Source organism: Schistocerca cancellata, chromosome 2 (genome assembly GCF_023864275.1).
Source record: "Schistocerca cancellata isolate TAMUIC-IGC-003103 chromosome 2, iqSchCanc2.1, whole genome shotgun sequence".
Lineage (NCBI taxonomy): Eukaryota > Metazoa > Arthropoda > Insecta > Orthoptera > Acrididae > Schistocerca > Schistocerca cancellata.
The window spans coordinates 75,108,833-75,136,763 of NC_064627.1; the positions used below are offsets into that span (position 1 = coordinate 75,108,833).

Here is a 27,931-nt window from a genome sequence, read left to right on the forward strand (position 1 = left end):
TTGAGGGTCAGCTACCAGTCATTGAACTGAGCATTGAGTCTCTGCATAACTTATTACAATTCACTACAGTTTTTTTAGCATTATTGATAAACAACAGTATCATCTGCGAACAGCCATATGGAGCTTGCGATGTTGTCCACTAGGTGGTTTATGAATATTGTAAACAGTAATTGCCCTGTAACACTCTCTCAGCGGGGGCCCAAAGCCATTTTTACATGTTAATTTTCCTCTCTGTTAAGAAAGACATGTGTTCTATTTGCAAGGAATTCTTCAGTTTCAAAGTTGGTGTGATATTCTACATATTTATAAGGGGTTAAGGGGGTTGTTTGTGTTGTTGCCCCAGATGATAATTAGACAAAATATTTGTCAAGATTTGTAAGTGGTAGGTCCTTGAGGTATGGCAATACGCGAACATGTGAAGTAAGTCGAAACAGTTTCATAAAACATGCATGCTATGCACACCCATTGTCACTGTGTCTGTCATCCTACTTAGGGTTGTATTGAAAGGCTCCATGGTGAGCTAAGAAAAAAGAAATATACGCGCCTGAGACCACTCTAGTTAATACTGCGCTCTGTGGACAGCAGCCAGTGGCTTACTCCCTGTATTGCACTGCAGCTGGACACATGTGTACTGACCAAACAAATTGTCAGCATTCCAGACAGGTCGGCTGGCAATCGCGCATTATGTACCGTACGGCTGCGTGCAACCCGTAGACCCTTACATCACTCTCCCCAGACAAAAAGAGCAACCATAGATGGCTCAAAATGACCTCCTGGGTGTTATGAATCTATTTCGCCATTTGTGACATCAGAAGACATTGCAATATGTATTTCATATGCAGACACAGTAATGTTCGGTACAGAGAAGTGTGCCTTCAGGATGACAGTTTCATACATGACAAATGCTGTTGACAAAAGACAAATTAATAAATGCAATAAAAACACAATACTGACAATCAAGTATGCATTAACATTACTGGATGAATCAAAGGACTTAATTCTATTTGCTGCTTCAATGAAGTTTAACTCATTGGAAGAAATTAAATTTTCATTTGTATCCTTAGTTAAATTATTGTCTTCAGAAAAACTTGATAAGGAATGCTTTCCATGTGTTAATATGTATGAATCATTGTAATAAACAGATAACATTCTCGTTAATGGCAAATATCCAGTTGCAGGAAATGTAGTTGGAAATACACAAGGCATATCAAATAGTTCACATGATAAATCACAATGTGTGGCATTCAAGATTAGTCCACTATTATTCAATTTGAGTGTAAAGAGTAGTTCAAGTGTTTCATAATTTTTACATGCAAATGTGACATCAAGGGTGAAGTTAAATGAGAAAATTATACCTTCAGAACATAGTTTAAGAAATGGATGATAAAGATGCGTTAAAATTCTAGGGCAGTCATCTCTTGGGGGATGATTCATAAACAATTCTTTCTCACAGCTGTACACTCTACTATATAAGAATACTGCTGATTCAGGGCAACTTAACTTATGACTATGTTTAAACATATGCAAATCATTTTCATTTAGGGACACAAAATATCTTCGATCCTTGCTGATCAGTAGATAATCATTCAGTACGTACTTTACATGAATACTTGCCTGTCTCTATTTCACAGGGTAAGTACAAATTTTATACATTTCAAAATTATGCTTTGATCTAGAAATGGGTATAAAAACAATAACAGTTATTTCATCTTCAATCACTAAAGAGCGTGTGGTGGTTAACTTATAGTAATTGTATAAATTGTAAGAGTTAACGGGGTAAATCATAGTATAGATTGCATCTAGCTTTTGCTCAATTGATAGTAGGATCTGTAGAAATTGTTCTGGATGTAGTAGTACACTGCTCAATCAATCATTTGAACTACTTTGTAAGGCTGTTCTTAAGTTAAGGGCATCAGTTCTAGTATTTGATAAACTATCAGTAATCCTTAACAAAAGAGTGTTTAAATCTAAGTGTGCACTCACAGCATTTAATCCTTGGAATAGTTCTTGGATATTTGTGTTCGTTTCATTATGAACTACATGGAAATGTGAAATAAAGTGCTTTACAATCTGTTCAGTGAAAATTGTGTGGTTAGTAATGGTTTTTTGCGTATTCCTTAATACTCTAATTTCATTAGAGAGGTTGGTTGAATCTTTACTTTCAAGAGCTAATATTTTGCCTTTAACTTCCAGTAGATCTCGACTAGTTAAAAGTACCAAATACAGTGCGAAGGGTACTCCCTCCAAAATCAAACCATGCACCTGCATTTTCACTGTGATCCAGTTATTATACTGAGATGTACCCATTTCCAAAATTATATCATTACCCTTAACAGAACGAATTAGATCAATCTGCTTCTTTACAGAATTGAACTGTTGCTGGATTTCACTCAGATTGTACTTGAGGACAAGTTTTGCATTACTTGTTGAAACTACCGTGTCTGATCGTGGTTCAAGCAAAACACCTGTACTCTGTTGTACTATTGCTACAGCATTAGTAGAATATGCTATCGTAGCAAACATTAGAATAAAAATGAACATGGTTAATTAGTTCTAAATACTAGAATTAACAGTGAACATAAAATAAATGAGTTTCTTGTGGTAACCTGTGGAATAAAAGGTTTAGTTTTACTGTGCACTCTTGCAATAGCTTCAATACTAAATTTTCACAACACATTCACATAATCACATGGCTGAAATAACTACACGCATTGCACTCTCTCACACTACACACATTTACGTAGATTGTAGGGGTGTCTGGAACAAGATTGCTCAGAACGTGGTGATGCCTCGGCCTCGAAGAGACATATTTGTCCCCGAGGCCACGCTAGTTAATACTGCGCACTGTGGATGGCGACCAGTGGCTTACTCCCTGCATCGTACTGCGGCCAGACACACATGACACGTGTACTGACCAAGCAAATTGTCAGCATTCCAGACAGGTCGGCTGGCGAGCGCATGTTACGTACTGTACGGCTGCGTGCAACCCGTAGACCCTTACATATTGGTGTTTTTTTCATTATACAAAATGCGGAACTTATATGTAGCCATTTCATTGAAACATTACAAAATTTTTGATATTTTCATGAAAATTAGTTTTGGCGGCGTTATATTGGAACAAATAATCAAAACACGTCACTGCATACAATTGATGAAGTGGACATTGTTAGATACATAATAAAAACATACAGCGTTAAGCAATACATATGCTCAGACTTTGTTACCGACAACAGTTACCACTCAATGGTCTCTGTCACCTATCTATTCATAAAATCTAACAGTCAGCTATTTATGAAATATTGTTGTTGAGATTCAGTGCAGTTGCTTTTGCCGTTTCTCACCTATTTTCATTGTTTACTATATTATAGGACATTTATCTTGTTTATTCATGACAAGACAATATTAATATTACTAACTTTTAAACTGATCACATTACTTTTCATTTTCTCAAATATTATAAGTTATTTCATGAATATCAGGCTTTATCAGTTGCCCACTTCAATTATTTAACAGTGATTGGAATATGACATTCTGAAAAATATTAGAAAATGAAAAGGTAAAGCAAAGAGTAAGAGAGAAATTATGAATATGAGATATACTTAAGTACTGAGTTATACATTAGCTTTGTGTATCATGTTCTACAGTGGTACATTATGTTGGCAGTTACATAATAAAGTATTGAACACTTTTCAAAAATAAATGAACATGGCACTAATCTGGGTGCATTCCAGATTTTCTGGACAAACAGAGGGAGTTGTGATTACAAGGTCATTGTTTGCAAAAATGTTTTTCATATGCTGGAGATTTTTGGCCTCCAGAAAGGATATAGTACATAAAAATTAAATGAGTTCCATGATCGTACAACATAATGACACCAATGATATGAGGCCACAGCTGCATGCGTCTCTTCAACAACCTGTCTCAAAAATGGAAATAACCTGTGCATTTTTCCAATCGTTTTGAATGCTTAATTTCTCCAGCAACCTATGACTCGTGGCGACAAGATGACAAGCCAGTTCCTCTGCATACTCTGTGTAGAATCATATAGGTATCCCATCAGGTCCAGTCATCTTTCCTCTGTTGAGCAGTTTTAGTTTATTTTTCTATTCTGTGGTCATCTATCTTAATATCTGTTGTTACACTATCCCTGTGATGATAGAAAGAAACAATCATACCAGGGTCTTCCTCAATGAAACAGTATGGAAAATGGACATATTTTTTTTTTTTTTTTTAATTTCTAATTTCTATCTCCCCTGATTTCGTTGCTAATGTGGTGATTAGTTGGATGAATGGTGTTGATGTCTTTTTCTTTTTTTCTCCCCTTTGTTCTGTTTTTGTTTGTCGGTAAGACTTTTACTTCACTTAAATTTATATGATGAAGATTCTTTGCTGTGGAACAACATTTTATCTCTAGATTTTTTCCATCCCTCACAATTTTGCTTTGGATATATCTGTATGAGACATATTATCCAGCACTTTTCAATTTTAATCTATACCTGGACATGGAAGTTTGTATTTATTGCTGAGGTAAAATCTGTAATCTGTACTTGTGCTTACTAAGCAGAAATTCCTTCCAATCTTTCTTAAGATTCCTATTGACAGGTGACACCCTTAGTCAGTGAGGCTGTGACAGACTTATTATACTGATCCCCTGCTTTAAGTTAACTGTATCAGAAAGTTCAGTCGTATTTCGAATCACGAGATTGAGATGTTACCCCCATCAATTGGCTCTCCAACAAACTGCTCAAGATAATTCTTAAATCAGGTGTTTCGACCAAAATGTGACTCGCTATCGATACCACCCGCTCCACTCTCTTGAGTCTCTGTAAATATAACTGGCAGGTTTGCATCTCCCCAGATTGTTGAACATGATTGTGATGATTACATGTGCACATCTCCCAAGTTTTTCACCACTAATACTCCTCAGGTGGGGAGGGGTTTACAAAAGCAACCAGCCCTCATGTTTGATCTACATTTAACACTTACATTCAGCCACATTATTGGTCACTGTACTACCATCACTAGATATTATTGTATTATTTAAAGATTGTAACACACGTGCACCACTGGTGTTATACCTTTGTGATAAACATTCTAGTTGGAGTTAAAAAGTTCATTATGATTCCCTTACGATTTCATCCAGCTTTCTGTGCTATTAGTTTTTGCACATTAATGTAATGTATAAGTGAGACTAGTTTGGAGGTCATCCTGTAGATTCTCTTGCATTTAACTGATACTATATCGTTTTCTTTCCTGACTCTGTTATGATGAATACTACATTCTTGATTAATGGAGCTGATATTCACCCCTCTCCGAACTCAGTACGTTTCTTTTTTTTTTTTTTTTTAATTGGGCCTACATAGAAGTTTCTTTGTCCTAAACAATATTATATGTGTACACCACAGATACTCTATTTCTCTAGTAGTCGGTTCATGTGTGTAATAAACATATGAGTTTTGAAAGGGATCCTAAAATTCTCAAATTTATAGCAGAGATTGAGAATACATAACCAACACTGCCACAGAATCTTCTGAGCCTCTGATTATTGCTGTGCTTCTGGGTGTTCTGCTGAGATGGTGTTTCCATTTTATGCACAATATTTTTGACCACTGGTGCAGTGATTTGTGCTGCTATGTGAAGTCACTGCCTGGACCCCAGACTGACTGTGAGCCATTGTTAATCTTGCACCGTTATTTATACCTGAGTTTGATTCCCAATGCTCACTGGACTCATTTGTTTTCAGAATCTGCATTGGTATTCCGTGAAACACAAATTCATTCAGCATTTCCCAGTTCAGATGGATGTGATGAATGACGAAATCTTAGTAAATTGATTGCCGGACCCCAACTTTTGTTCAAATTGAAACCTCCATCCATTTTATTAGGTTTTCTGACATCTTTAGTTCATTGTGTTCCTCAATTACGCTGTTCCAGAAACTTGGCATTTGCATAACTATACTGGTCTCTTTGTTTTTTATTTCATGATTATATTCAAGGTGGTGCTTGGCGATAGCTGATTTGCTTTGTTGTTTTAGTTGGTTGTGCCATGTACGTTCCTTGCATCTACCTTGACTGTTATAGCACCCTGCCCCATGTAGGGCATGCCACATTCAGATAGAATGTAGCACACACACCCTGTTTTTGAAGACATAGATTGTGATTAACATTACAGAGAAGACTTTTCATAGCTGAACGAAGCAAAACACCCTGGATGCCTTGTGTCCAGAGGAATCTACCAATCTTTATGGATATCAGGCCAGAATGAGATAGAAAAACAATTCTTGGCTTCTCTTCCTGTGTCTCAGTGTCAATGTCTTGCTCAGGCATTCTTAATTTCACTAAAACACCCATTCAATTTGATGATCTGAGTAATCATTCCTTTGGAATATGTTTCATAGGTATTGTAATCCTCCAGTGAGGCTCTCTGTGTTTAAAACTGTTAGAGCACTGTGGACTAGATCTTTAGCACAACATTTGCTTGTAAAAGATGGTGATGGCTCAATGCATGCAGATAGAAGGCCATTGTGGAAAGGTTTTGTATATAGACTGTGACCCAGACATCCGTCCATTCTTCTCTTAACTGAAACCGTGAGAAAGGTCCCTAGCCCCCTTTTCCAGTTCTGTCATCCATTTTGTATTACAGTGGATAGGTGGAACACCAGTGGCACACCTGACTAAAACACCAAACAAATCAACTGCCATCAAGGACTACTGTGAATATAAACATGAAACGAAATATCATGAGACAGCTAACAGGATGCAAACATTAAGTTTCTGGGAAAGCACATTTAAGGAAAATATCGAAATAAATATGGCAGAAAACCTAATAAACAGGAACAGAGGTTTCAATTTAAACAAGGCTTGGGGTCCAGCAATCAATTTATTAAGATCTCACTGGCCATCACATCCCCCAGGGCTGGGAAACACTGTATATAGATGCCGAGCAGTGAATGGAGTGAATTCCAAACGAATGAGTGTCCCAGGGAGGGAAATGAGGTTTAGTAGGTTTTGAATGTATTGGCAAATACAGATTACAATTGGGTGCCCTCTGGAGTTGGAGAACAGACCACCAACCAGGTAGAAGGGGGATGGCAGGTGTTGGTCAGTTGTAGAGCAAAGACAGGGAACCATTAGGAGAGAGAGGAGAGGAAAAGAAGTCAAGGTTTGGTGGAAGGTGAGACCAGAGGGAGCAGCTGTCTATTGACTGCTGCTCCAGCCGCATCTTGCAGTCGGGACGTAACGCTCTTCCCACACTCATTGTTGGTCACTTAGACATGGTGCTATGAAACTTTGTCTGTCAGCACTTTATCAGCTAACTTTATGCTGAGGTGATGACTTTACCAAACACATGGCCACAAGAGTACATGAGTACAGAAGTAAAAGGTTTAAACAGAAGAAATTGAAACTGACAATAAAATAGTCCCACTATCCTCTAGACTGGCAGCAGTCTGCACATTCCTTCCTCCTTCCATGATATAGTTTGACATGGAATCCTTGGGAGCTGGCTGCAGTGTGGTGGCAGCACTTGCCACAGCAATTGAATAGTTACAGTGCACAGGAATTAGTTTATAACACTAATAAGAGTAATGTTAGCGTAGATCCCTGGGGAGGCATTACACAGTAACAGGATCTAAGATACTAATGGGAAAGTTTACAAAATTATCTGGTCGTGATTCTATAAACTTCGTCCACATCTATACTCTAAACCACTGTGAAGTGCATGGCAAAGGATACGTCCCACTGTACCAGATATTAGGGTTTCTTCCCATTCCATTCACATATGGAGTGTGGGACAAATGATTGTTTAAATGCCCCTATGTGTGCTGTAATGATCTAATCTTGTCCTCACAATACCTATGGGAGCAATATGTAGATGGTTGTTGTATATTCCTAGAGTCACAAATTAAAGCTGGTTCTTGAAACTTTGGAAGTAGGCTTTCTTGGGATAGCTAACATCTATCTTCAAAGGTCTGTCAGTTCAATTTCTTCAGCACCTTTGTGTCACTCTCTCACAGGTCAATCAAATGTGTGACAATTCCTGCTGCCCTTTTCTTTATGTATGTTCAATATCTCCTGTTAGCCCTATTTGGCACGGGTCCCACACACTTAAGCAATATTCTAGAATGGGTCACACAAGTGTTTTGTAACCATTCCCCAGTGTTCCACCAATAAAGCAAAGTCTACCACCTATTTTACCCATGACTGAGCCTGTGTGATCATTCCATTCCATTTCATATCCCTACAAAGTGTTGCACCCAGGGAGTTGACTGATTCCAGCTGTCACTCGTCAATATTGTAGTCAAAGGGTATTATGTTTTTTCATTTTGTCAAGTGCACAGATTTCTGTTTCTGAACATTTAAAGCAAGTTGTCAGTCTTTGCACCATTTTAAAATCATATTAAGGTCTGATTGGAAATTGATGCAGCTTCTTTCAGACAGTACTTAATTACACACTGTCCAATTACATTAATGTGACCACCTGTCAAAAGCCAGAAAAGCCACCTTTTACAGTGTGAGATGTGCAGGAAGGGAGTAAATGAGATTCTGGAAGATGCTGACAGGAACGTTCAGACATGCTGACCCCAGTTCCATGGCCAGCTGTGCTAGTTTTCCCAGTTGAGGATCTGTGGTGCGAATGAGCTGATCAAGGTGGTTCCACAGTTTCTCAACTGGGTTTAGATCCGTGGAGTTTGGGGGCCAGGAGAGTATGTTAAACTCATCTTGGGACTCTTCAAACCATGCATGTACACTGTGAGCTGTGTGACATGCTGACCCCAGATGGTAGATGCCATCATGTTGAGGAAAAACAAATGGCATTTAGGTGTGGACATGGTTCCCAGGAATAGGTGCATACTTGCTTCGATCCATTGTGCCTTCAAGAATGATGAGATCACCCAGGGAATGCCACATAAACGTTCCACAGACCATAATGCTCCCTCCTTGTTACACAGTGTTTGCTTTCAGACGTTTCAGACTGTACTCATTTATGGTCATCTGTCTGATGGAGTACAAAATGTGATTCATGTGAAAGCAACACCTCTCACCATGCAGTGGAGACCAATTTGCATTATTGGTTTGCAAACTCAAGCCTTCATTGTCAATGAACAGCAATCAACATGGGTGTATGTAACAGGCGCCTGCTGCGGAGGCTTACATGCAGCAATGTTCACTGAATTGAAGAGACACTGTTGGTAGCCCCTCCATTCATCTGGGTGGTCAGTTGTTCAGCAGTTGCACATCTATTTGTCTGTATACATCTCCACAGCCGTTATTCACCACTGTCATCTACGGCCCATGATGATCCAACAACGGACGCAGGAGGAGCTGGCCACTGTTCGCGAACAGCTGAAGGTGTTGATGGCCGCGGTCAGCCGTCTTCAGGCTGCTGCCTCGGAGTGTAGCGGCAGTGGGGAGTCTGGTACGTCGCATGGTACACCCCAGGTGTTACATGCTTCACCCACTGTCCCTGCTTCACCCACTGTCCCTGCTGTCGAGACATCTTCGTGGGTACCGGGCATGGTTGGGCCACCCTCTCCCCAAGGGGAGTGGCGGGTTCAGCGGCGTTTGCGGCGCACGAGGCGGAGGGTCAATGTGGAGGCTGGCCGTGTGGCATCGCCCGCTCTGCCTGTGAGTGGACATGTGGCCGCTCCTTCAGCATGGTCCGAGCAGGCACACAGGGGGAGGGGTTTATTAGTTATTGGGAGCTCCAACATTAGGCGGATGATGGAGCCCCTTAGAGAAATAGTAGAAAGGTCGGGGAAGAAGGCCAGTGTTCACTCTGTCTGCTTGCTGGGGAGGTCTCATCCGATATGTGGAGGAGGCCCTGCTGGCGGCGATAGAGAGCACTGGGTGCACCCGACTGTAAATTTTTGCTCATGTCGGCACCAATGACTCCTGCCGTCTGGGTTCAGAGGTCATCCTCATTTTGTACAGGCGGTTGGCGGAATTGGTGAAGGCGGAAAGCCTCGCTCGCGGGGTGGAATCTGAGCTAACTATTTGTAGTATCATTCCCAGAATCGATCGCGGTCATCTGGTTTGGAGCCGAGTAGAAGGCTTAAACCAGAGGCTCAGACAATTGTGCGGAGATCTGGGGTGCAAATTTCTCAACCTCCGCTATTGTGTGGAGAAATGTAGGGTCCCCCTGAATAGGTCAGGCGTGCACTACGCGCCGGAAGCGGCTACAAGGGTAGCGGAGTACGTGTGGAGTGCACATGTGGGTTTCTTAGGTTAGAGAATTCCCTCCCTAGGCCCCACAAGACGCCTTCTGAGATGCAGCAAGGTAGGAGTAGGCAAAATGCAACAAGGAATAACAATATTAATGTGCTAATAGTAAACTGCAGGAGCGTCTATAGAAAGGTCCCAGAACTGCACTCATTAATAAACGGTCACAATGCCCATATAGTACTAGGGACAGAAAGTTGGCTGAAACCAGACGTAAACAGTAATGAAATCCTAAACTCAGATTGGAATGTATACCACAGAGACAGGCTGGACAGTGAAGGGGGAGGCATGTTTATAGTGATAAGAAGTGCAATAGTATTGAAGGAAATTGACGGAGATCCGAAATGTGAAATAATTTGGGTGATGGTCACGGTTAAAATAGGCTCAGACATGGTAATTGGATGTCTCTATAGGCCCCCTGGCTCAGCAGCTGTTGTGGCTAAGCACCTGAAGGATAATTTGGAAAATATTTCGAGTAGATTTCCCCACCATGTTATAGTTCTGGGTGGAGATTTTAATTTGCCGGATATAGACTGGGAGACTCAAACGTTCATAATGGGTGGCACAGACAAAGAATCCAGTGAAATTTTTTTAAGTGCTTTATCTGAAAACTACCTTGAGCACTTAAACAGAGAACCGACTCGTGGCAATAACATGTTAGACCTTCTGGTGACAAACAGACCCAAGCTATTTGAAACAGTTAACGCAGAACAAGGAATCAGCGATCATAAAGCGGTTACTGCATCGATGATTTCAGCCGTAAATAGAAATATTAAGAAAGTTAGGAAGATTTTTCTGTTTAGCAAAAGTGACAAAAAGCAGATTTCAGAGTACCTGAAGGCTCAACACAAAAGTTTTGTTTTAAGTACAGATAGTGTTGAGGATCAGTGGACAATGTTCAAATCCATCGTACAATATGCGTTAGATGAGTATGTGCCAAGCAAGATCATAAGAGATGGAAAAGAGCCACCGTGGTACAACAACCACGTTAGGAAACTGCTGCGGAAGCAAAGGGAACTTCACAGCAAACATAAACATAGCCAACGCCTTGCAGACAAACAAAAATTACGCAAAGCGAAATGTAATGTGAGGAGGGCCATGCGAGAGGCGTTCAATGAATTCGAAAGTAAAGTTCTATGTACTGACTTGGCAGAAAATCCTAAGAAATTTTGGTATTATGTCAAAGCGGTAGGTAGATCAAAACAAAATGTCCAGACACTCTGTGACCAAAATGGTACTGAAACAGAGGATGACAGACTAAAGGCTGAAATACTAAATGTCTTTTTCCAAAGCTGTTTCACAGAGGAAGACTGCACTGTAGTTCCTTCTCTAGATTGTCGCACAGATGACAAAATGGTAGATATCGAAATAGACAACAGAGGAATAGAGAAACAATTAAAATTGCTCAAAAGAGGAAAGGCCGCTGGACCTGATGCGATACCAGTTCGATTTTACACAGAGTACGCGAAGGAACTTGCCCCCCTTCTTGCAGCGGTGCACCTTAGGTCTCTAGAAGAGCGTAGCATTCCAAAGGATTGGAAAAGGGCACAGGTCATCCCCGTTTTCAAGAAGGGACGTCGAACAGATGTGCAGAACTATAGACCTATATCTCTAACGTCGATCAGTTGTAGAATTTTGGAACACGTATTATGTTCGAGTGTAATGACTTTTCTGGAGAATAGAAATCTACTCTGTAGGAATCAGCATGGGTTTCGAAAAAGACGGTAGTGTGAAACCCAGCTCGTGCTATTCGTCCACGAGACTCAGAGGGCCATAGACACAGGTTCACAGGTAGATGCCGTGTTTCTTGACTTCCGCAAGGCGTTCGATACAGTTCCCCACAGTCGTTTAATGAACAAAGTAAGAGCATATGGACTATCAGACCAATTGTGTGATTGGATTGAGGAGTTCCTAGATAACAGAATGCAGCATGTCATTCTCAATGGAGAGAAGTCTTCCGAAGTAAGAGTGATTTCAGGTGTGCCACAGGGGAGTGTCATAGGACCGTTGCTATTCACAATATACATAAATGACCTTGTTGATGACATCGGAAGTTCACTGAGGCTTTTTGCAGATGATGCTGTGGTGTACCGAGAGATTATAACAATGGTAAATTGTACTGAAATGCAGGAGGATCTGCAGCGAATTGACGCATGGTGCAGGGAATGGCAATTGAATCTCAATGTAGACAAGTGTAATGTGCTGCGAATACATAGAAAGATAGATCCCTTATCATTTAGCTACAAAATAGCAGGTCAGCAACTGGAAGCAGTTAATTCCATAAATTATCTGGGAGTACGCATTAGGAGTGATTTAAAATGGAATGATCATATAAAGTTGATCGTCGGTAAAGCAGATGCCAGACTGAGATTCATTGGAAGAATCCTAAGGAAATGCAATCCGAAAACAAAGGAAGTAGGTTACAGTGCTCTTGTTCACCCACTGCTTGAATACTGCTCAGCAGTGTGGGACCCGTACCAGATAGGGTTGACAGAAGAGATAGAGCAGATCCAACGGAGAGCAGCGCGCTTCGTTACAGGATCATTTAGTAATCGCGAAAGCGTTACGGAGATGATAGATAAACTCCAGTGGAAGACTCTGCAGGAGAGACGCTCAGTAGCTCGTACGGGCTTTTGTTAAAGTTTCGAGAACATATCTTCACCGAAGAGTCAAGCAGTATATTGCTCCCTCCTATGTATATCTCGTGAAGAGACCATGAAGATAAAATCAGAGAGATTAGAGCCCACACAGAAGCATACCGACAATCCTTCTTTCCACAAACAATACGAGACTGGAATAGAAGGGAGAACCAATAGAGGTACTCAAGGTACCCTCCGGCACACACTGTCAGGTGGCTTGCAGAGTATGGATGTAGATGTAGATTTAGATGTAGATGTAGATGAAGTTGACTTGGCGCTGGTTTTGGATAGCACCATTTTGCCACACGCGGTATACTTTAACCATAACGGCACCCAAATAGTTTAAAAACTTAGCTGTTTTGGAAATGCTTCCATCCTTGGCCTGAATGCCAGTGGTTATGCAATTATGGGCGTCAGATAAATTGTTCCATTTCCACATTACAACAGCTGCATTGTTTTCCGTCGACACACTTTGTATACTGCTAGTTCTACCACCTCTCATGTGTGAGTATTATTGCACATTGATTTCAAACATAGGTGGTGGTCACATTCATGTGACTGGTCCATATAGACAACTGCAAAAAAAAAAAAAAAAAAAAAAAGGGTGGGTGGGGGGGGGGGGGGGGGGAGGAGGTTGCTATTAGTATTGTCTGCAAGGTCATTAATGTACAACATGAACAGTATGAGTCCCAACACTTCTCACTCAGAGGCAAATGTTTTTCTGAAATTGAGAAATACTGCGTCAACCTGACTGACCTGTAAACAGCAGAAAATTTTGTTTTGTTTTCTTTTTGTTTTAATCAGAAGATGCAAACCCCATGAGTAGATCACTGTTACATCTAACTAACTGAAGAACATTTAACTAGAATACTCAAAACACTGTGAGTTTCCATGTAGATGATCAAGTAATATTCAAATACCTCTCTCTCTCTCTCTCTCTCTCTCTCTCTCTCTCTCTCTCTCTCTCTCTCTCTCTCTCTCCCCCCCCCTCCCTCCCTCCCTCCCCCTCTCCCTCACTCCTCACCCTTTCTCTTTAATGAATACATAAAAATGAGAGGTAAAAACATCCTTTAGCACTTTTAAAACTTTTTCAAAAGTTAATAACCTCCTTTGCTACATAATGCACAGCTAAATCCTGTGATACTCTTGTATACATGCGCACTTTGGGACTGAAGAACACAGTTTGACAGTTAATTCACTTGAAAATGATCTTTATCTTTTGCTATCGATATTTTGTACTTTCTCACAATGTACGATAGCTGTCATCATGTTGGGTAACTTACACCAATAAACTACTATTAATCTGTGTAATGCACTTAATGTGTATACAGCAATATTCTTCTAACCGTGTATAACTTTCTAACAGCTGTGAGAAAATTATATAAGTACCTTGAAATCTTTATGTTTCAAGCAGCAACACTTAATATAAAAATTACAGTGACATAAAAATTGAAAGGAGTGCAAACAATGTGTCCCCATGCAGTAGTTAATGTTTCATGAAAGGGAGTTAACATGCCAATTAATTTACCATTTCCCATGACTATGAAGTCTTAAATAATTGGTTCATGAAATAAATGGATATAGACTGAAGCGATGAGTGAAAATTTGTACCAAGGCCAGGAATCGATCCTAGGTCTCCTGCGTACTAGGCAGGTGTGTTAGCCATGAAGACACCTTGACACAGTGGTTCACGCAACTGCACAGATTACCCAATCACAGTTTCCTTCTCGATTCAAATTCTCACTGCTGTCCCAGTGTACTTTAGATTCCCCCTTACATATGAACAGAATTGCGAAGGTTCTCCATGTTCTGGAATAACACCTCAGCATCGAACGGAAGTGGGAGATCCAGCCTGACACCCAGGTACAGGTATCTATACAATGTTTAAGTACCTGTACCTGACTTTCAGGCTGGATCCCCCCCATGTTCCCTTGTTTTGTTTGTAATGAACTACAACTAATAGTTGAGTGGCAAGTGAAGTGTGATACAGTGGTTGAACTGTGGTTTGTGTAGGTCTGTATATGCTGTGCTTGTTAGAAACATATTTCATTTGCCAGACACAATTTAATTTTACCTATTAACTTACAACAATAATCATATATATGAAGAAGATTCTGTCACCAGTCTTTCTTGTCATAGGCTGTCCAATAAAGGCAACTGCAATGATGTGTTAAGAGTTAATATTTGTACATTCAGCTGACAGTGTCCATAGATTTGTTTTTTAATGTGAAAAGGCTTTCTCACTGTGACGTGATGTGTTTTCATTAGGCTCTATTACAAATGTCGTAAACTCTTACAATGTCCGATGGCAGGCAGCACATCTCAGGCAGTTGGTAAAGAAAAAGATGAGCTGGAAGAGAAAATATAGATAAAAAATTAAAATTTTCATAGGATAAATTTTTCAGCTTAAGGACAATATTGATCAAAATGATCCATGCACAAATGCAGAGGCAGACATAAATCAGTGTAAGCCTTCGGTAGGTGAAGATGTTCTTCTAACGTCACAGGATGAAGTGGACATAGTGTGCAAGCTATCTAATGAATGTGAAATTGTTCTATTCCACCCTAGTAACTGCACATCTAACACTCAAATTAGAAGTTATGTAGTTGATTCGTATCCCACAATATGCCCCCCACCCCCACCCCACCCAAAAAAAAAAAAAAAAAAAAAAACAAACCTTCTAAAAATTACAATTTTAATTTGTATAATGGTGAAATTGTTCAGAGAAGATGGTTAGCTTATTCAAAAAGTGCAAATGTTGTTTTTTTTTTGTTTCTGCTGCAAAGTCTTTTCTAACATTAAAGTATTACACATTTCAGGCGGTTATGGTAACTGGTGTCAAATTTCTGAGACATTACCTAGGCATGTTAGGTCCCAAGTGCACTTACAATTACACCAAAAGTGGGCAGAGATCTCCACAAGATTAAAATCTGTCAATGAAAAAACTCTGCAAATATGCTACGGGGTGTCTTCCTTTAAGAGGAAATTCAGACAACTGTTCACTCACAACAATGGGAACTTCTTAAAGTTGGTCAAATTATTTGGAAAATTTGGTTCAGTTGTAGGAGAATGTACAAGAACAACAACTTTCTGGAAAAACATACAAAATGAAGTAATTTACATTCTCCATCAAGAAATTAAAAACAAAATGTTGTCTTCACTGAGAGCTGTTAAATATTATACACAGATCAGCCAGAACATTATCATCACCTACCTAATTCCTTTTGTGTCCACCATTGGATAACACCGGCGCCGCATCATGGCATGGAAGCAATGACACATTGATAGGATGCTACAGGGAGGTGGCAGTACATTTGTACACATGAGTCACCTAATTCCTTAAATTCTGGTGAGGGGAGCAATGGCTTCTGATACCATGTTCATTCACATCCCAGATGTATTCTGCGGGTTCGGATCTGGTGAGTTGGGGGGCCAGGTCACCAATTGGAACTCATCACTGTGTTCCTCGAACCACTGCATCACACTCGTCGCCTTGTGACACTGCACATTATCTTGTTGAAAAACGCCGCTGCCATCTGGAAACATGGTCGTCATGGAGGGGTGTACTTGTTTCTGCAACCAGTGTATGATATTCCTTGGCCATCAATGTGCCTTGCATGAGCTCCACCAGGCCCATGGATGCCTACTGGAACTACCACCAGGCTGTCTGTCCTGCAGCACGGGTGTCAAGGAGCTGTTCCCATGGAAAGTGATGGATTCAGGCATTACAATCAGCATGATGAAGAAGGTATCGGGATTCAGCAGGCAACGCTCTACACAGTGCCAATGGTCAGTGCCAGTGATCACCTGCCCATTTCAGTTATAGTTGCCGATGTCGTGGTGTTAACAGTGGCACAAGCATGGGTTGTCAGCTGTGGAGGTTCGTTAGGAGTGTTCGGTGCACTTCACACACGTTTGTACTCTGCCCAGAATTAAAGTCTGATGTTAGTTCCACCACAGTTTGCTACCTGTCCTGTTTTACCAGTCTGCCAAGCCTACAGTATCCAACTTCTGTGATGAGGGGTGGCTGCCCAACCCTACAACATCTGGATCCGTTGTAGGTTCCGCCACATGTTGAAGACTCTCGCCACAGCACTCTTCAAACACCCAACAAGTTGTGCTGTTTCCAAAATTCACATGCCAAGCCTCTGGGCCATCACACTCCGCCCTCGGTCAAACTTGGATAGATTGCGCACCTTCCCCATCCAACACATGGACAGTGTGCTCACTGATACTATATGCACTGTGTGTGTATCTGCCTAGCAGTTGTTCCTTACCAGGTGACACTATGGTTTGGATGGGTTTATGTCAATAGTAGGTTGGTGGTCATAATGTTCTGACTGATGAATGTAGTATAATTTTGGACAGTACACCAGATATTTCTGGTGCTGAGCAAATGACAATGATAGTGTGTTTCATTAATGTAAATTCTACTGATGTTGACACTGTGATACAAATAGTAGTGAACATTATCTTGGCTTTGTACCTGTAAGAGATACATCTGGTTTGAGGCTTGCAGGTGGAGTCTTAAAACAGTTAGAGGAAATGAAAATACCCTTGGAGGACATGAGGGGCCAAAGCTCTGAGAATGGTGCTAATATGAAAGGCAAAAACACAGGAATGCAAAAGCGGATTTTAAATATAAATCCAAAGGCATTTTGTGTTCCATGCAGTAGTAATTCCTTAAATCTAGCTGTGAATGGCGCTGCAAAGGCATCAGAATATGCAGTTTCATTCTTTTGTTTGGCGAGTAAAGTTTTTGACTTATTTTCTACATCTATGCAACACTGGGCAGTTTTGAATGGTCATATATCTGCCCTGACATTGAAGCCATTGAGTACAACTAGTTGGGAAAGTGGGAAAGTAGGATTGACGCAGTCACCCCCCCCCCCCCCCCCTCCCCTTCAGTACAACATAGCGGAGTTCTGTGATCCACTCATTGAACTAAAGTGAAGACGAAAATATGGGCAGAATGGTTGCACGTGAGGCTGGCAGTTTGGCAAACCTTATAAGTGATTTTACGTTCCTTTGTTCAGTGGGGATGTGGTAAGATATGTTGCTCCATATTAATATCAAAGATAAATCAAAAGCTACTGACTTACTCAACAAGAATATTTGATAAACTGCAGGGAGGACCTCAGATTCCAAAATTACATACTGCACTCTAAGGAACGGGCAACTCAAATCGATATGAAAAACCCAACAGTAGATGGTACAACGCAGATACGAAAGAGACAAGATAAGAAACAGTTCCAGTATCAGGGAGAAGCTAAGAAAACGAAGACCCATAAGGGCATTATAAAATAGATTTTTACTTTAAACTACTGCATGTTATAATATGTGCTCTCAGTGAGAGATTTCAACAGCTTAAAAGTATCAGAGAGCTTTTTAACTTTATTAAATGACATTAGTAAAATTAAAGACATATCACCTGATGTTCTAAGTGATAAGTGTTTCAAACTGTGCGGCAGTCTTAATCGTGGACAAGCTAAGGACATCAAGTTCTCAACTTGCAAGATAAACTAAAATTGGTCTCAACATTGGTAAAGCCTGGCAGCATACCTATTGAAGTTTTGGAACTTGTACAAGTGTATGACTTTGCCTCCAAAGTTAGGTATAATGTTATGCATTTTGCTAACACAACTGGTGACAGTGGCAATTGGGGAAAGAAGTTTTTCAAAGCTTGAACTAATTGAAACCTGAGGTCAACAATGGGCCAGGAATGATTGTGTGGGCTGACAATAGTGCTGACTGAACAAGAGCTAGCTGAATGGATTTCAACAAATTTATACTGGACTTTGCTGATGTCAAAACAAGAAAAATATCTGTGTGTAAGGTAAGTGTGTAAACATATGTTTATCATTAATTTTAGTTCTGATTTATTTACATATTATGTATTTAGTGCTTTTGCAATCATCTACTTAATAAAGAATTATTGTAGGGTAGGCCAAATAAGTTGCAAAATGTCACTCACCTGTGCAAACCTGTTGTTAGAAATGCTGTTTCACATACAATAGTTTACTTACAATTTCTTACTCCATAAGATCCATAGTTCTGCTTGGAATTTATTGACTTAATTCAGAATGTTTAATACTTTTTTTTGCCAATGTATGCAAGCTGTCAGTGTTTAGTGCTGCAGTGAACAGGTGTGAATTTGTTTCTTACTCTTTGTGATGTGCTATAATGAAACCCTGTCTCTCCCATTCAACATTTACACCACAGCAAATAATCAATACAAAGTACAAATGGTTCACATTGAAAGTACTGTGAGAACTCTTATTTGCCTCTACTCCCACTTGTTACTATCCATTTGGTGCTCAAAGTGCTTCCCTCTCTGCACCACACGCTTCCCTCTTCTCAGTGAAGAAGAAAAATTGAACAATTTTTAGTTATATAATTTGAAAGTGACATAACTTAATATTTTAATATTGGAGTTACAACTCAAAATGTATGACACAGTGAACATTTCATTTCCGTTTCACCAACTCGTACCCTATACTTGGCTCTGGTCTTACAAGATGTGCATACATCAAAAAGATGTATGAGTAAGTTTGATATGTAAAACTAAGATGTCATGGATGAATGACAATGTGAAAGACATAGACTATGTTCGAAAATGCAACAAAGGAGGAAGGGTGAAATTTTTACATCGAGTAGCTCTTCACCTGCCTGCCCCTCTTCCCCTGCCTGCCCCCTCTTCCCCTGCCTGCCCCCTCTTCCCCTGCCTGCCCCCTCTTCCCCTGCCTGCCCCCTCTTCCCCTGCCTGCCCCCTCTTCCCCTGCCTGCCCCCTCTTCCCCTGCCTGCCCCCTCTTCCCCTGCCTGCCCCTCTTCCCCTGCCTGCCCCTCTTCCCCTGCCTGCCCCTCTTCCCCTCCAGCCCTCTTCCCCTGCCTGCCCCCTCTTCCCCTGCCTGCCCCCTCTTCCCCTGCCTGCCCCCTCTTCCCCTGCCTGCCCCCTCTTCCCCTGCCTGCCCCCTCTTCCCCTGCCTGCCCCCTCTTCCCCTGCCTGCCCCCTCTTCCCCTGCCTGCCCCCTCTTCCCCTGCCTGCCCCCTCTTCCCCTGCCTGCCCCCTCTTCCCCTGCCTGCCCCCTCTTCCCCTGCCTGCCCCCTCTTCCCCTGCCTGCCCCCTCTTCCCCTGCCTGCCCCCTCTTCCCCTGCCTGCCCCCTCTTCCCCTGCCTGCCCCCTCTTCCCCTGCCTGCCCCCTCTTCCCCTGCCTGCCCCCTCTTCCCCTGCCTGCCCCCTCTTCCCCTGCCTGCCCCCTCTTCCCCTGCCTGCCCCCTCTTCCCCTGCCTGCCCCCTCTTCCCCTGCCTGCCCCCTCTTCCCCTGCCTGCCCCCTCTTCCCCTGCCTGCCCCCTCTTCCCCTGCCTGCCCCCTCTTCCCCTGCCTGCCCCCTCTTCCCCTGCCTGCCCCCTCTTCCCCTGCCTGCCCCCTCTTCCCCTGCCTGCCCCCTCTTCCCCTGCCTGCCCCCTCTACCCCTGCCTGCCCCCTCTTCCCCTGCCTGCCCCCTCTTCCCCTGCCTGCCCCCTCTTCCCCTGCCTGCCCCCTCTTCCCCTGCCTGCCCCCTCTTCCCCTGCCTGCCCCCTCTTCCCCTGCCTGCCCCCTCTTCCCCTGCCTGCCCCCTCTTCCCCTGCCTGCCCCCTCTTCCCCTGCCTGCCCCCTCTTCCCCTGCCTGCCCCCTCTTCCCCTGCCTGCCCCCTCTTCCCCTGCCTGCCCCCTCTTCCCCTGCCTGCCCCCTCTTCCCCTGCCTGCCCCCTCTTCCCCTGCCTGCCCCCTCTTCCCCTGCCTGCCCCCTCTTCCCCTGCCTGCCCCCTCTTCCCCTGCCTGCCCCCTCTTCCCCTGCCTGCCCCCTCTTCCCCTGCCTGCCCCCTCTTCCCCTGCCTGCCCCCTCTTCCCCTGCCTGCCCCCTCTTCCCCTGCCTGCCCCCTCTTCCCCTGCCTGCCCCCTCTTCCCCTGCCTGCCCCCTCTTCCCCTGCCTGCCCCCTCTTCCCCTGCCTGCCCCCTCTTCCCCTGCCTGCCCCCTCTTCCCCTGCCTGCCCCCTCTTCCCCTGCCTGCCCCCTCTTCCCCTGCCTGCCCCCTCTTCCCCTGCCTGCCCCCTCTTCCCCTGCCTGCCCCCTCTTCCCCTGCCTGCCCCCTCTTCCCCTGCCTGCCCCCTCTTCCCCTGCCTGCCCCCTCTTCCCCTGCCTGCCCCCTCTTCCCCTGCCTGCCCCCTCTTCCCCTGCCTGCCCCCTCTTCCCCTGCCTGCCCCCTCTTCCCCTGCCTGCCCCCTCTTCCCCTGCCTGCCCCCTCTTCCCCTGCCTGCCCCCTCTTCCCCTGCCTGCCCCCTCTTCCCCTGCCTGCCCCCTCTTCCCCTGCCTGCCCCCTCTTCCCCTGCCTGCCCCCTCTTCCCCTGCCTGCCCCCTCTTCCCCTGCCGGCCCCCTCTACCCCCGCCCGCGCCCTCTACCCCCGCCCGCGCCCTCTACCCCCGCCCGCGCCCTCTTCCCCCGCCCGCCCCCTCTTCCCCCGCCCGCCCCCTCTTCCCCCGCCTGCCCCCTCTTCCCCCGCCCGCCCCCTCTTCCCCCGCCCGCCCCCTCTTCCCCCGCCCGCCCCCTCTTCCCCCGCCCGCCCCCTCTTCCCCCGCCCGCCCCCTCTTCCCCCGCCCGCCCCCTCTTCCCCCGCCCGCCCCCTCTTCCCCCGCCCGCCCCCTCTTCCCCCGCCCGCCCCCTCTTCCCCCGCCCGCCCCCTCTTCCCCCGCCCGCCCCCTCTTCCCCCGCCCGCCCCCTCTTCCCCCGCCCGCCCCCTCTTGCCCCGCCCGCCCCCTCTTCCCCCGCCCGCCCCCTCTTGCCCCGCCCGCCCCCTCTTGCCCCGCCCGCCCCCTCTTGCCCCGCCCGCCCCCTCTTCCCCCGCCCGCCCCCTCTTGCCCTGTTGCCCTGCCTCCACCCCCTCTTGCCCTGCCTCCTCCACTCCCTCCATGTGTGTGTGTCAGGCAATGAGCAGTGGCGAGGGCATCACATGCCCTGCTCCCTAGCAGCATTAGCATTAGGATGACCCTCTTTTTTACTTCAGCATCTCCATTGTTACATTGGTACCAGCCACATTTGTCAATTGAAAAATATTTTTATTCTCTAGATTGCTAGATTGTCTGTATAGACAATTAGGGGGGGATGGTGAATCTTTCTGAGACCAATGATATTTGATGCATGTAACTGAGGATACGCCAAACCTAGTGCCTTCCAGTACCCTATTGTTGTGCCCCATATTCATGTAGCGAGGGAGGCCCCCAGAGAGCATCTTTATAGGTCCATCAGACAAGGCAGCATGAGTGTAGAATGATAGTTGCTGGGCTGCTGCATTACTCGTTGCCCTCCAAAAATCTTCCAAGGAGAAAAGAAGTACTCTCTGTCAGGTCAGCTCCTGCAGACTTCACAGTGAATGCTGTGATCGTCCACTACTTGAGGAGCTGCAGGAACCCTCCAGTCATCTCTCACTTGAACAACAACTAGTGGCAGCTTAGGTACAGACAGCTTAGTGCCGGGCACTCCATGGGAGTTGCCTCTTCTTGGGCAGTAGGTGGGGTTTCTTGGTGTCTAATCACTGGCTGGTCCCCTATCTCAGTGTCCAACAGTGCCTGCAAGCTGTTGGCAGTTCCTATTTCTGGTCCAGGCAAGCCCCACAGTGCTAGTTTTGGGGACAATGTGTTTCTTACCACCAGTTGTCAAGCAGCGACTTCCCACTATTCTTTGGTGTGTTTTTGACACTCGCAGACTGTGTCACGTTCTTACTTATTGTTGTCCAGGCAGAGCAGCTCTCTGGTGCCATATCTCAACTCTTCCAATATGTATGAATAGTGCTGTGGCACATCAAAAACCCTCTGTGTCACTCAAATCTTTCACCTCCATGTGCATGTCCATGTCCGCAGGCCATGGCAGTGTACATGGTGAGACAAATGGATGTACCAATGGAGCAGGCTCAACCAGATGGGGATATGTCAAACACATTGCTTGATCTCGTTGCTCTGGGGGCTTCCACATCTCAGCTCACCCAGTGACAACCAAGTAACTAATTCTCTGACCCTGGACCTGCATCTTACATATTCCACAGGAGCAGATCCCATACAGAATGCTTGTTTTGCACTGCTTGCACAAGTCCTATGAAATGTTGTGTGGCTAGGGCCTCCCATCGGTAGACCTATTGCCTGGTACAAGTCTTTTGAGTTGACACCACTTTGGCGACTTGCATGTTGATGGGAATGATATTATGATGATGATGATGATGATGATGATGATGACGATAACACCCAGCCCCTGAATGGAGAAAATCTCCGGCCCAGCCAGGAACCGAACACAGTCCCCTTTGCATGGCATTCCGTCACACTGACCACTCAACTATTGAGGCAGACACATGTCCTATAATGGTCAAGCATTCGTAGTATGAAATAGTGAACCATTCCCTGCTACCCCATTTGTGCAGCTATCCACTCCCAGAATTTTTTCTGTAAAGCATATTATCTGCTTTCTCGTCTGTGCATAAAGTATCATCCTACCTAGTTATTTTACTGATTGCTAAAATTTTGTTTTTACAACCTCTATGAAATCCTTCGGAAATTCTTACACCTGGTCTTGTCAATCTGAATGATCTTAAACTGGACACAGATTTCTCATTTTGACTTACTTAAGCACATTAATAATATTGATGTCCTATTGAAATTTATGGTAGATAGTGATGAATTCTTCTCAGGTTATCAGCCACCACTCGGCTGATAACCTGATAAGAATTCATCAGTGGAATATGCCGAGAAACACTGAAATCGCATATTATGGTAGATAATCTACAGTGATGTGACAAATAACTCAAAAACCGTTATTCCAATAGCAGCCTGGCACTAATGCTGTGAATACAGTGTACTAGCCCCTCAGCTTTGCTCGCACACCTGGTTGACACATGTCTTGCAAACATCTATCTTCCCCTTCTCTGTCCACCCCTTCTTTCCACCATCTGTATGTGTAGGTGATTTACAGTGGTTAATTATTCCAATCTGTAGTGGGCAGTAACATCATGTGACCTGGATTTGTGATGCCCCATTAAGACAATGTCAGTCCATTGGAATGTAGACTGCAGCGCAAAAATTATGAACTAATGAAAGTAACATTAAAAGTTGGAAGTGGACATATGTAGGAACATTGTGCATAACAAGAAATGTAGTGCAACACAGTGCACACATTTGAAACTAATATTTATTTACAGCAAGACTTGCTTATACACACTATTCTTTGTTACATCTCCAGGCACTGTGATGTATAAGTTGTGAACTCATCCTAGAGCAAGCGATCTACAACAGCCAGCAGGAGAAGCCTGATAGCAACAAATTCACTCCACTGTATTGAACTGTCTGCCCTTGAGACTTATTTACTATAGTTGCAATTAGTACGGGAAATTGCAGTCTCCGGAAGATGAATTAGAGGCCCCTTGGAATGACCTGTATTTTAAGGTTGTTCGCCCTTCCCTTTCCTTGTTAAGGTGGCAGCCTTGATCACATTGTCTGGCATGTTACTAACATACTGCTGTATTCCACTGTAAAGTAGGATCTTCAAATAAGTTCAGAAACTCTTTTGGAACTGCACAGCTTCATCTGCATCCAATGCAGTATCAAAAGATGTTTACTCATTCTCATCACCCTCTAACATGCCTTGTAATGTACTGTTTACATTATTGACAGTGTCATTTCAGGTGCAAGAATCACCGTCTCTCACAACCATTGCATAGTGTTGAAGTTATTCTCAATATCCAGCTGGACACCATCTATGAACTCTGCAGTGGAAGATACAATAATCCAAAGATGTGATTTCAAATGTACACTGCCAGCTGCATCAGTGGCTACTATTCTTTCTCTGATTGCTTGTAACTATTCCGAGAACACTTGTGCTGTGTCATCCTGCAGAGATACTCTCGTATTTTGATTCAACAACACTTCATGCACTTGACCCAACAGAAATAAATATCTCAAACATGGGTTAATTGTGTCAGCAGGTGTAGACTTTGTGATGACATGCAGTGTTTGATGAAAGTTTGCACGCAAGAGTGCCATGATGCCACCCATTGTGTTGTTGTTGTTACCTCTTACACCCCTCAAAGCTACGTCCAGCACCTTGATGAAATTGTTGTGCGCCATGGTGTACTCATCCCACACAATTACATTACATGTCTTAACACGTGACCTCTGGCCTTGTTTTTGTTGCATGATGGATATTCTTGTTGTGCTATGTCAGGTGGTAACTTAAGCACGGAATGGGCAGTCCTTCCTTCCTCCCTCCATTAATGTTATCGCAGTGCTTGAAGTGGCGACAGAGAGAGAGAGGAAACCTCTCACCATACCCTGATTTCGGCCAGAATTAAAGTTTCTATGAAGGTTTTTCTCGTGCCTCTAGGTGCATCAAGGAAAATTATGACACCCCATTGTTATGGTATGCAACCTGTGATAATATAATGTGCTTGCTTCTGGTCCTCATTCAGTTGCAAGTTGTCGATGTTGAAGTTCATTTTAGGTATGTACTCTGCCTGCAATACAAGTTGAAGCAAATTTTGTTGCTCATGCCACAGGCGTTTGTCCTCAAGGACAATCCACACTCTGTTGAAAACATCCAACCCAAACATAATGGCCACAATTGGATTTTGCCAAGTATGGCCTCACAGCTATAGTTGGAGTGTGGCAAATACGACCTCACTCATTGCCTTCTTATATTTCTCCAAGTATGTTTGGATTACAGTGGCTGCTTCTCATTAATATTATATCGAAAAGGTTCATTATGTGCTGGGACAGGGAGACCAGTTGGACTTGGCGTCCTTCATTGGGTTACCCCAGTGCTTGTCTCTTTCAAGTAACCCCAACTTGTGATATGCCTCAATAAGTGTTGTGCACACATTGCCATTTACTGTTCGCAACTCCATGGAGGTATGTGGTCTGCAAGCCACATAAAGAAAAAGTCTGAGGAAGTAGCATTTTGTGTTTTTGGGTGCAGTGTGAACATCCTAGCCAATGCATCTCTTCCAACAGCTTAATGTCTAGGGTCACATTGGCCTACTTTTCTCATGTCAAATCTTTCCCTGATGTGTGCCACTTGTATGCTTAGGCACACCTAAATACAGCAATGTTCTCACAAATGGATCCTCCTTACATAATTAAAAGAACATTGGCTACAGTGGAGTCATTGTCTTTGTTGAAGTACACTGTTTGGTCATTTTCCAAATGCATGCTGAGATGTGTGATGGCAGGGTGCCATTTGTGAATTGGAAATCTGGTGATGTGCCAAATCGTGTCATTGCTGCTGGTGAACCTCCCCAACTGGTGTTGCATTGTTTCGTCTGCATTTTGTTCATTGTAAATGTCAAACACTGCCCAGTCTCTCCCCTTGTTGACATATCTGCATTTGTATTTAATTGACTTTAAGCTGGTACAGTACTCCACATTGATGTGTGCACACAGAATTTTCATTAATAGTGCTGTGTATGGTACAGTCCATTCGTTATCAGGTTCCAGTTGTAAGTGGCTACCAGTAAGTGTTATTGTGAACTGTATATTTTCTGGTCATTGACATCTGTATGCTGGATATCCTTCATTTCCAGTTTGCATTTTGTTGACAATTGTCCACGGACAATTCTTGATGCAGATGCCATTCCTCATACATGGGGATTGTGGACTGATATTGCTTTGTTATCAATTCGGAAAGTTCGTGATCTTGTACAGTGCCCAGCAGCTCTGAGCAAATGATGGCACTGATGTCCATATGCTGCAGTTTGTTTACTAAATGCAAGAAATTATGTGTGTGTGTTAGTCCTTGCATCTGCCACTCAGTTGTGTACATCCAACAATGCACCAGTCCAGATACACAACCCTTTTCTAATACACCAACTAGTTTCACCTGCCTCTACATGAATACTCTTGCAACTATGTTATGCAACTCACTGGGCACTTGACTATTGGTGAGTATCCTCTTGATCTGTAGCATCTGCAGATTACATATGAAAGTGATGAATAAATCCTTTTTCCCATATTTCCTCGTGTGCTCCCTGCCACCGTTGGATAAGCAGCTGGAGCAGCAAGTCGTATACTCCTAGCTCACTCATTTGTTACATAGTTTAATTCTTAATTTCTTTGCATGTTTTTGGTACTTGCATTGTTTAATTCTTAAATTTCGGGCGTATTATAGTATTTGAGAGTTGTAGCATCGCGTTTTAGTACCTGAATAGTGTAAATTCGCGTAGTCGTCTGTCTTCTGTTTTTGTTTTGAACGGCCAGTGTCAGTTGGTCACAGTCAGTGTGCTCCCTTCCGCCGTTGAATAAGCAGCTGCAGCAGCAAGTCGTATACTCCTAGCTCACTCATTTGTTACATAGTTTAATTCTTAATTTATTTGCGTGTTTTTGGTACTTGCATTGTTTAATTAATAAATTTCGGGTGTATTATAGTATTTGAGAGTTGTAGCATCGCGTTTTAGTACCTGAATAGTGTAAATTCGCGTAGTCTCCTTGCGCCGCCGATCAGTGTGTCAGCAGTGCGCATGTAGCAGCATTTACTGCATTTACTAGGCAATCTTGTATTTTAATAACCGTTTAAATTTTGTGTCGATTCGTTTGCGCTCTCTGTAGACTAGTTCAGACGTTCTTTGCACAACAGTTTTTAGCATGGATAGGGACTGCAACTGCTGTGTTTGGATGCAGGCTGAGTTGGCATCCCTTCGCTCCCAGCTTCAGGCAGTGCTGGCTTCGGTCACACAGCTTGAGGCTGTTGCCAATGGACATCACTGTGGGGGTCCGGATGGGGGTTTGTCGGGGACGGCCAGCTCGTCCCACGCATCCCCCGATCGGACTACGACTTTGGTTGCCCGGGATACTGCCCACATTGAGGCTGATCCCTCACCTGTGGTAGAGTGGGAGGTCGTCTCAAGGTGTGGCAGGGGGCGAAAGACATTCCGGAGGGCTGAACGGAAGGCCTCTCCAGTTTGTCTGGCGAACCAGTTTCAGGCTCTGTCTCAGGCTGATACTGATCTTCGGCCTGACATGGCTGCTTGTCCTGTTCCAGAGGTTGCCCCTCAGTCTGC

The 27,931-nt window shown here is 43.8% G+C and overlaps 2 protein-coding genes across 2 annotated transcripts in view; both read left to right on the forward strand.

Moving 5' to 3' along the window:
- LOC126161349 (gastrula zinc finger protein XlCGF8.2DB-like) overlaps positions 1-27,931 on the forward strand; it is a 116,152-nt gene that overhangs the window by 13,996 nt on the left and 74,225 nt on the right. The window lies entirely within an intron of this gene.
- Positions 19,477-21,831, forward strand: LOC126150962 (uncharacterized). Its single transcript, XM_049915910.1, has one exon. It carries the CDS (start codon positions 19,477-19,479, stop codon positions 21,829-21,831), a length of 2,355 nt encoding a protein of 784 aa, XP_049771867.1.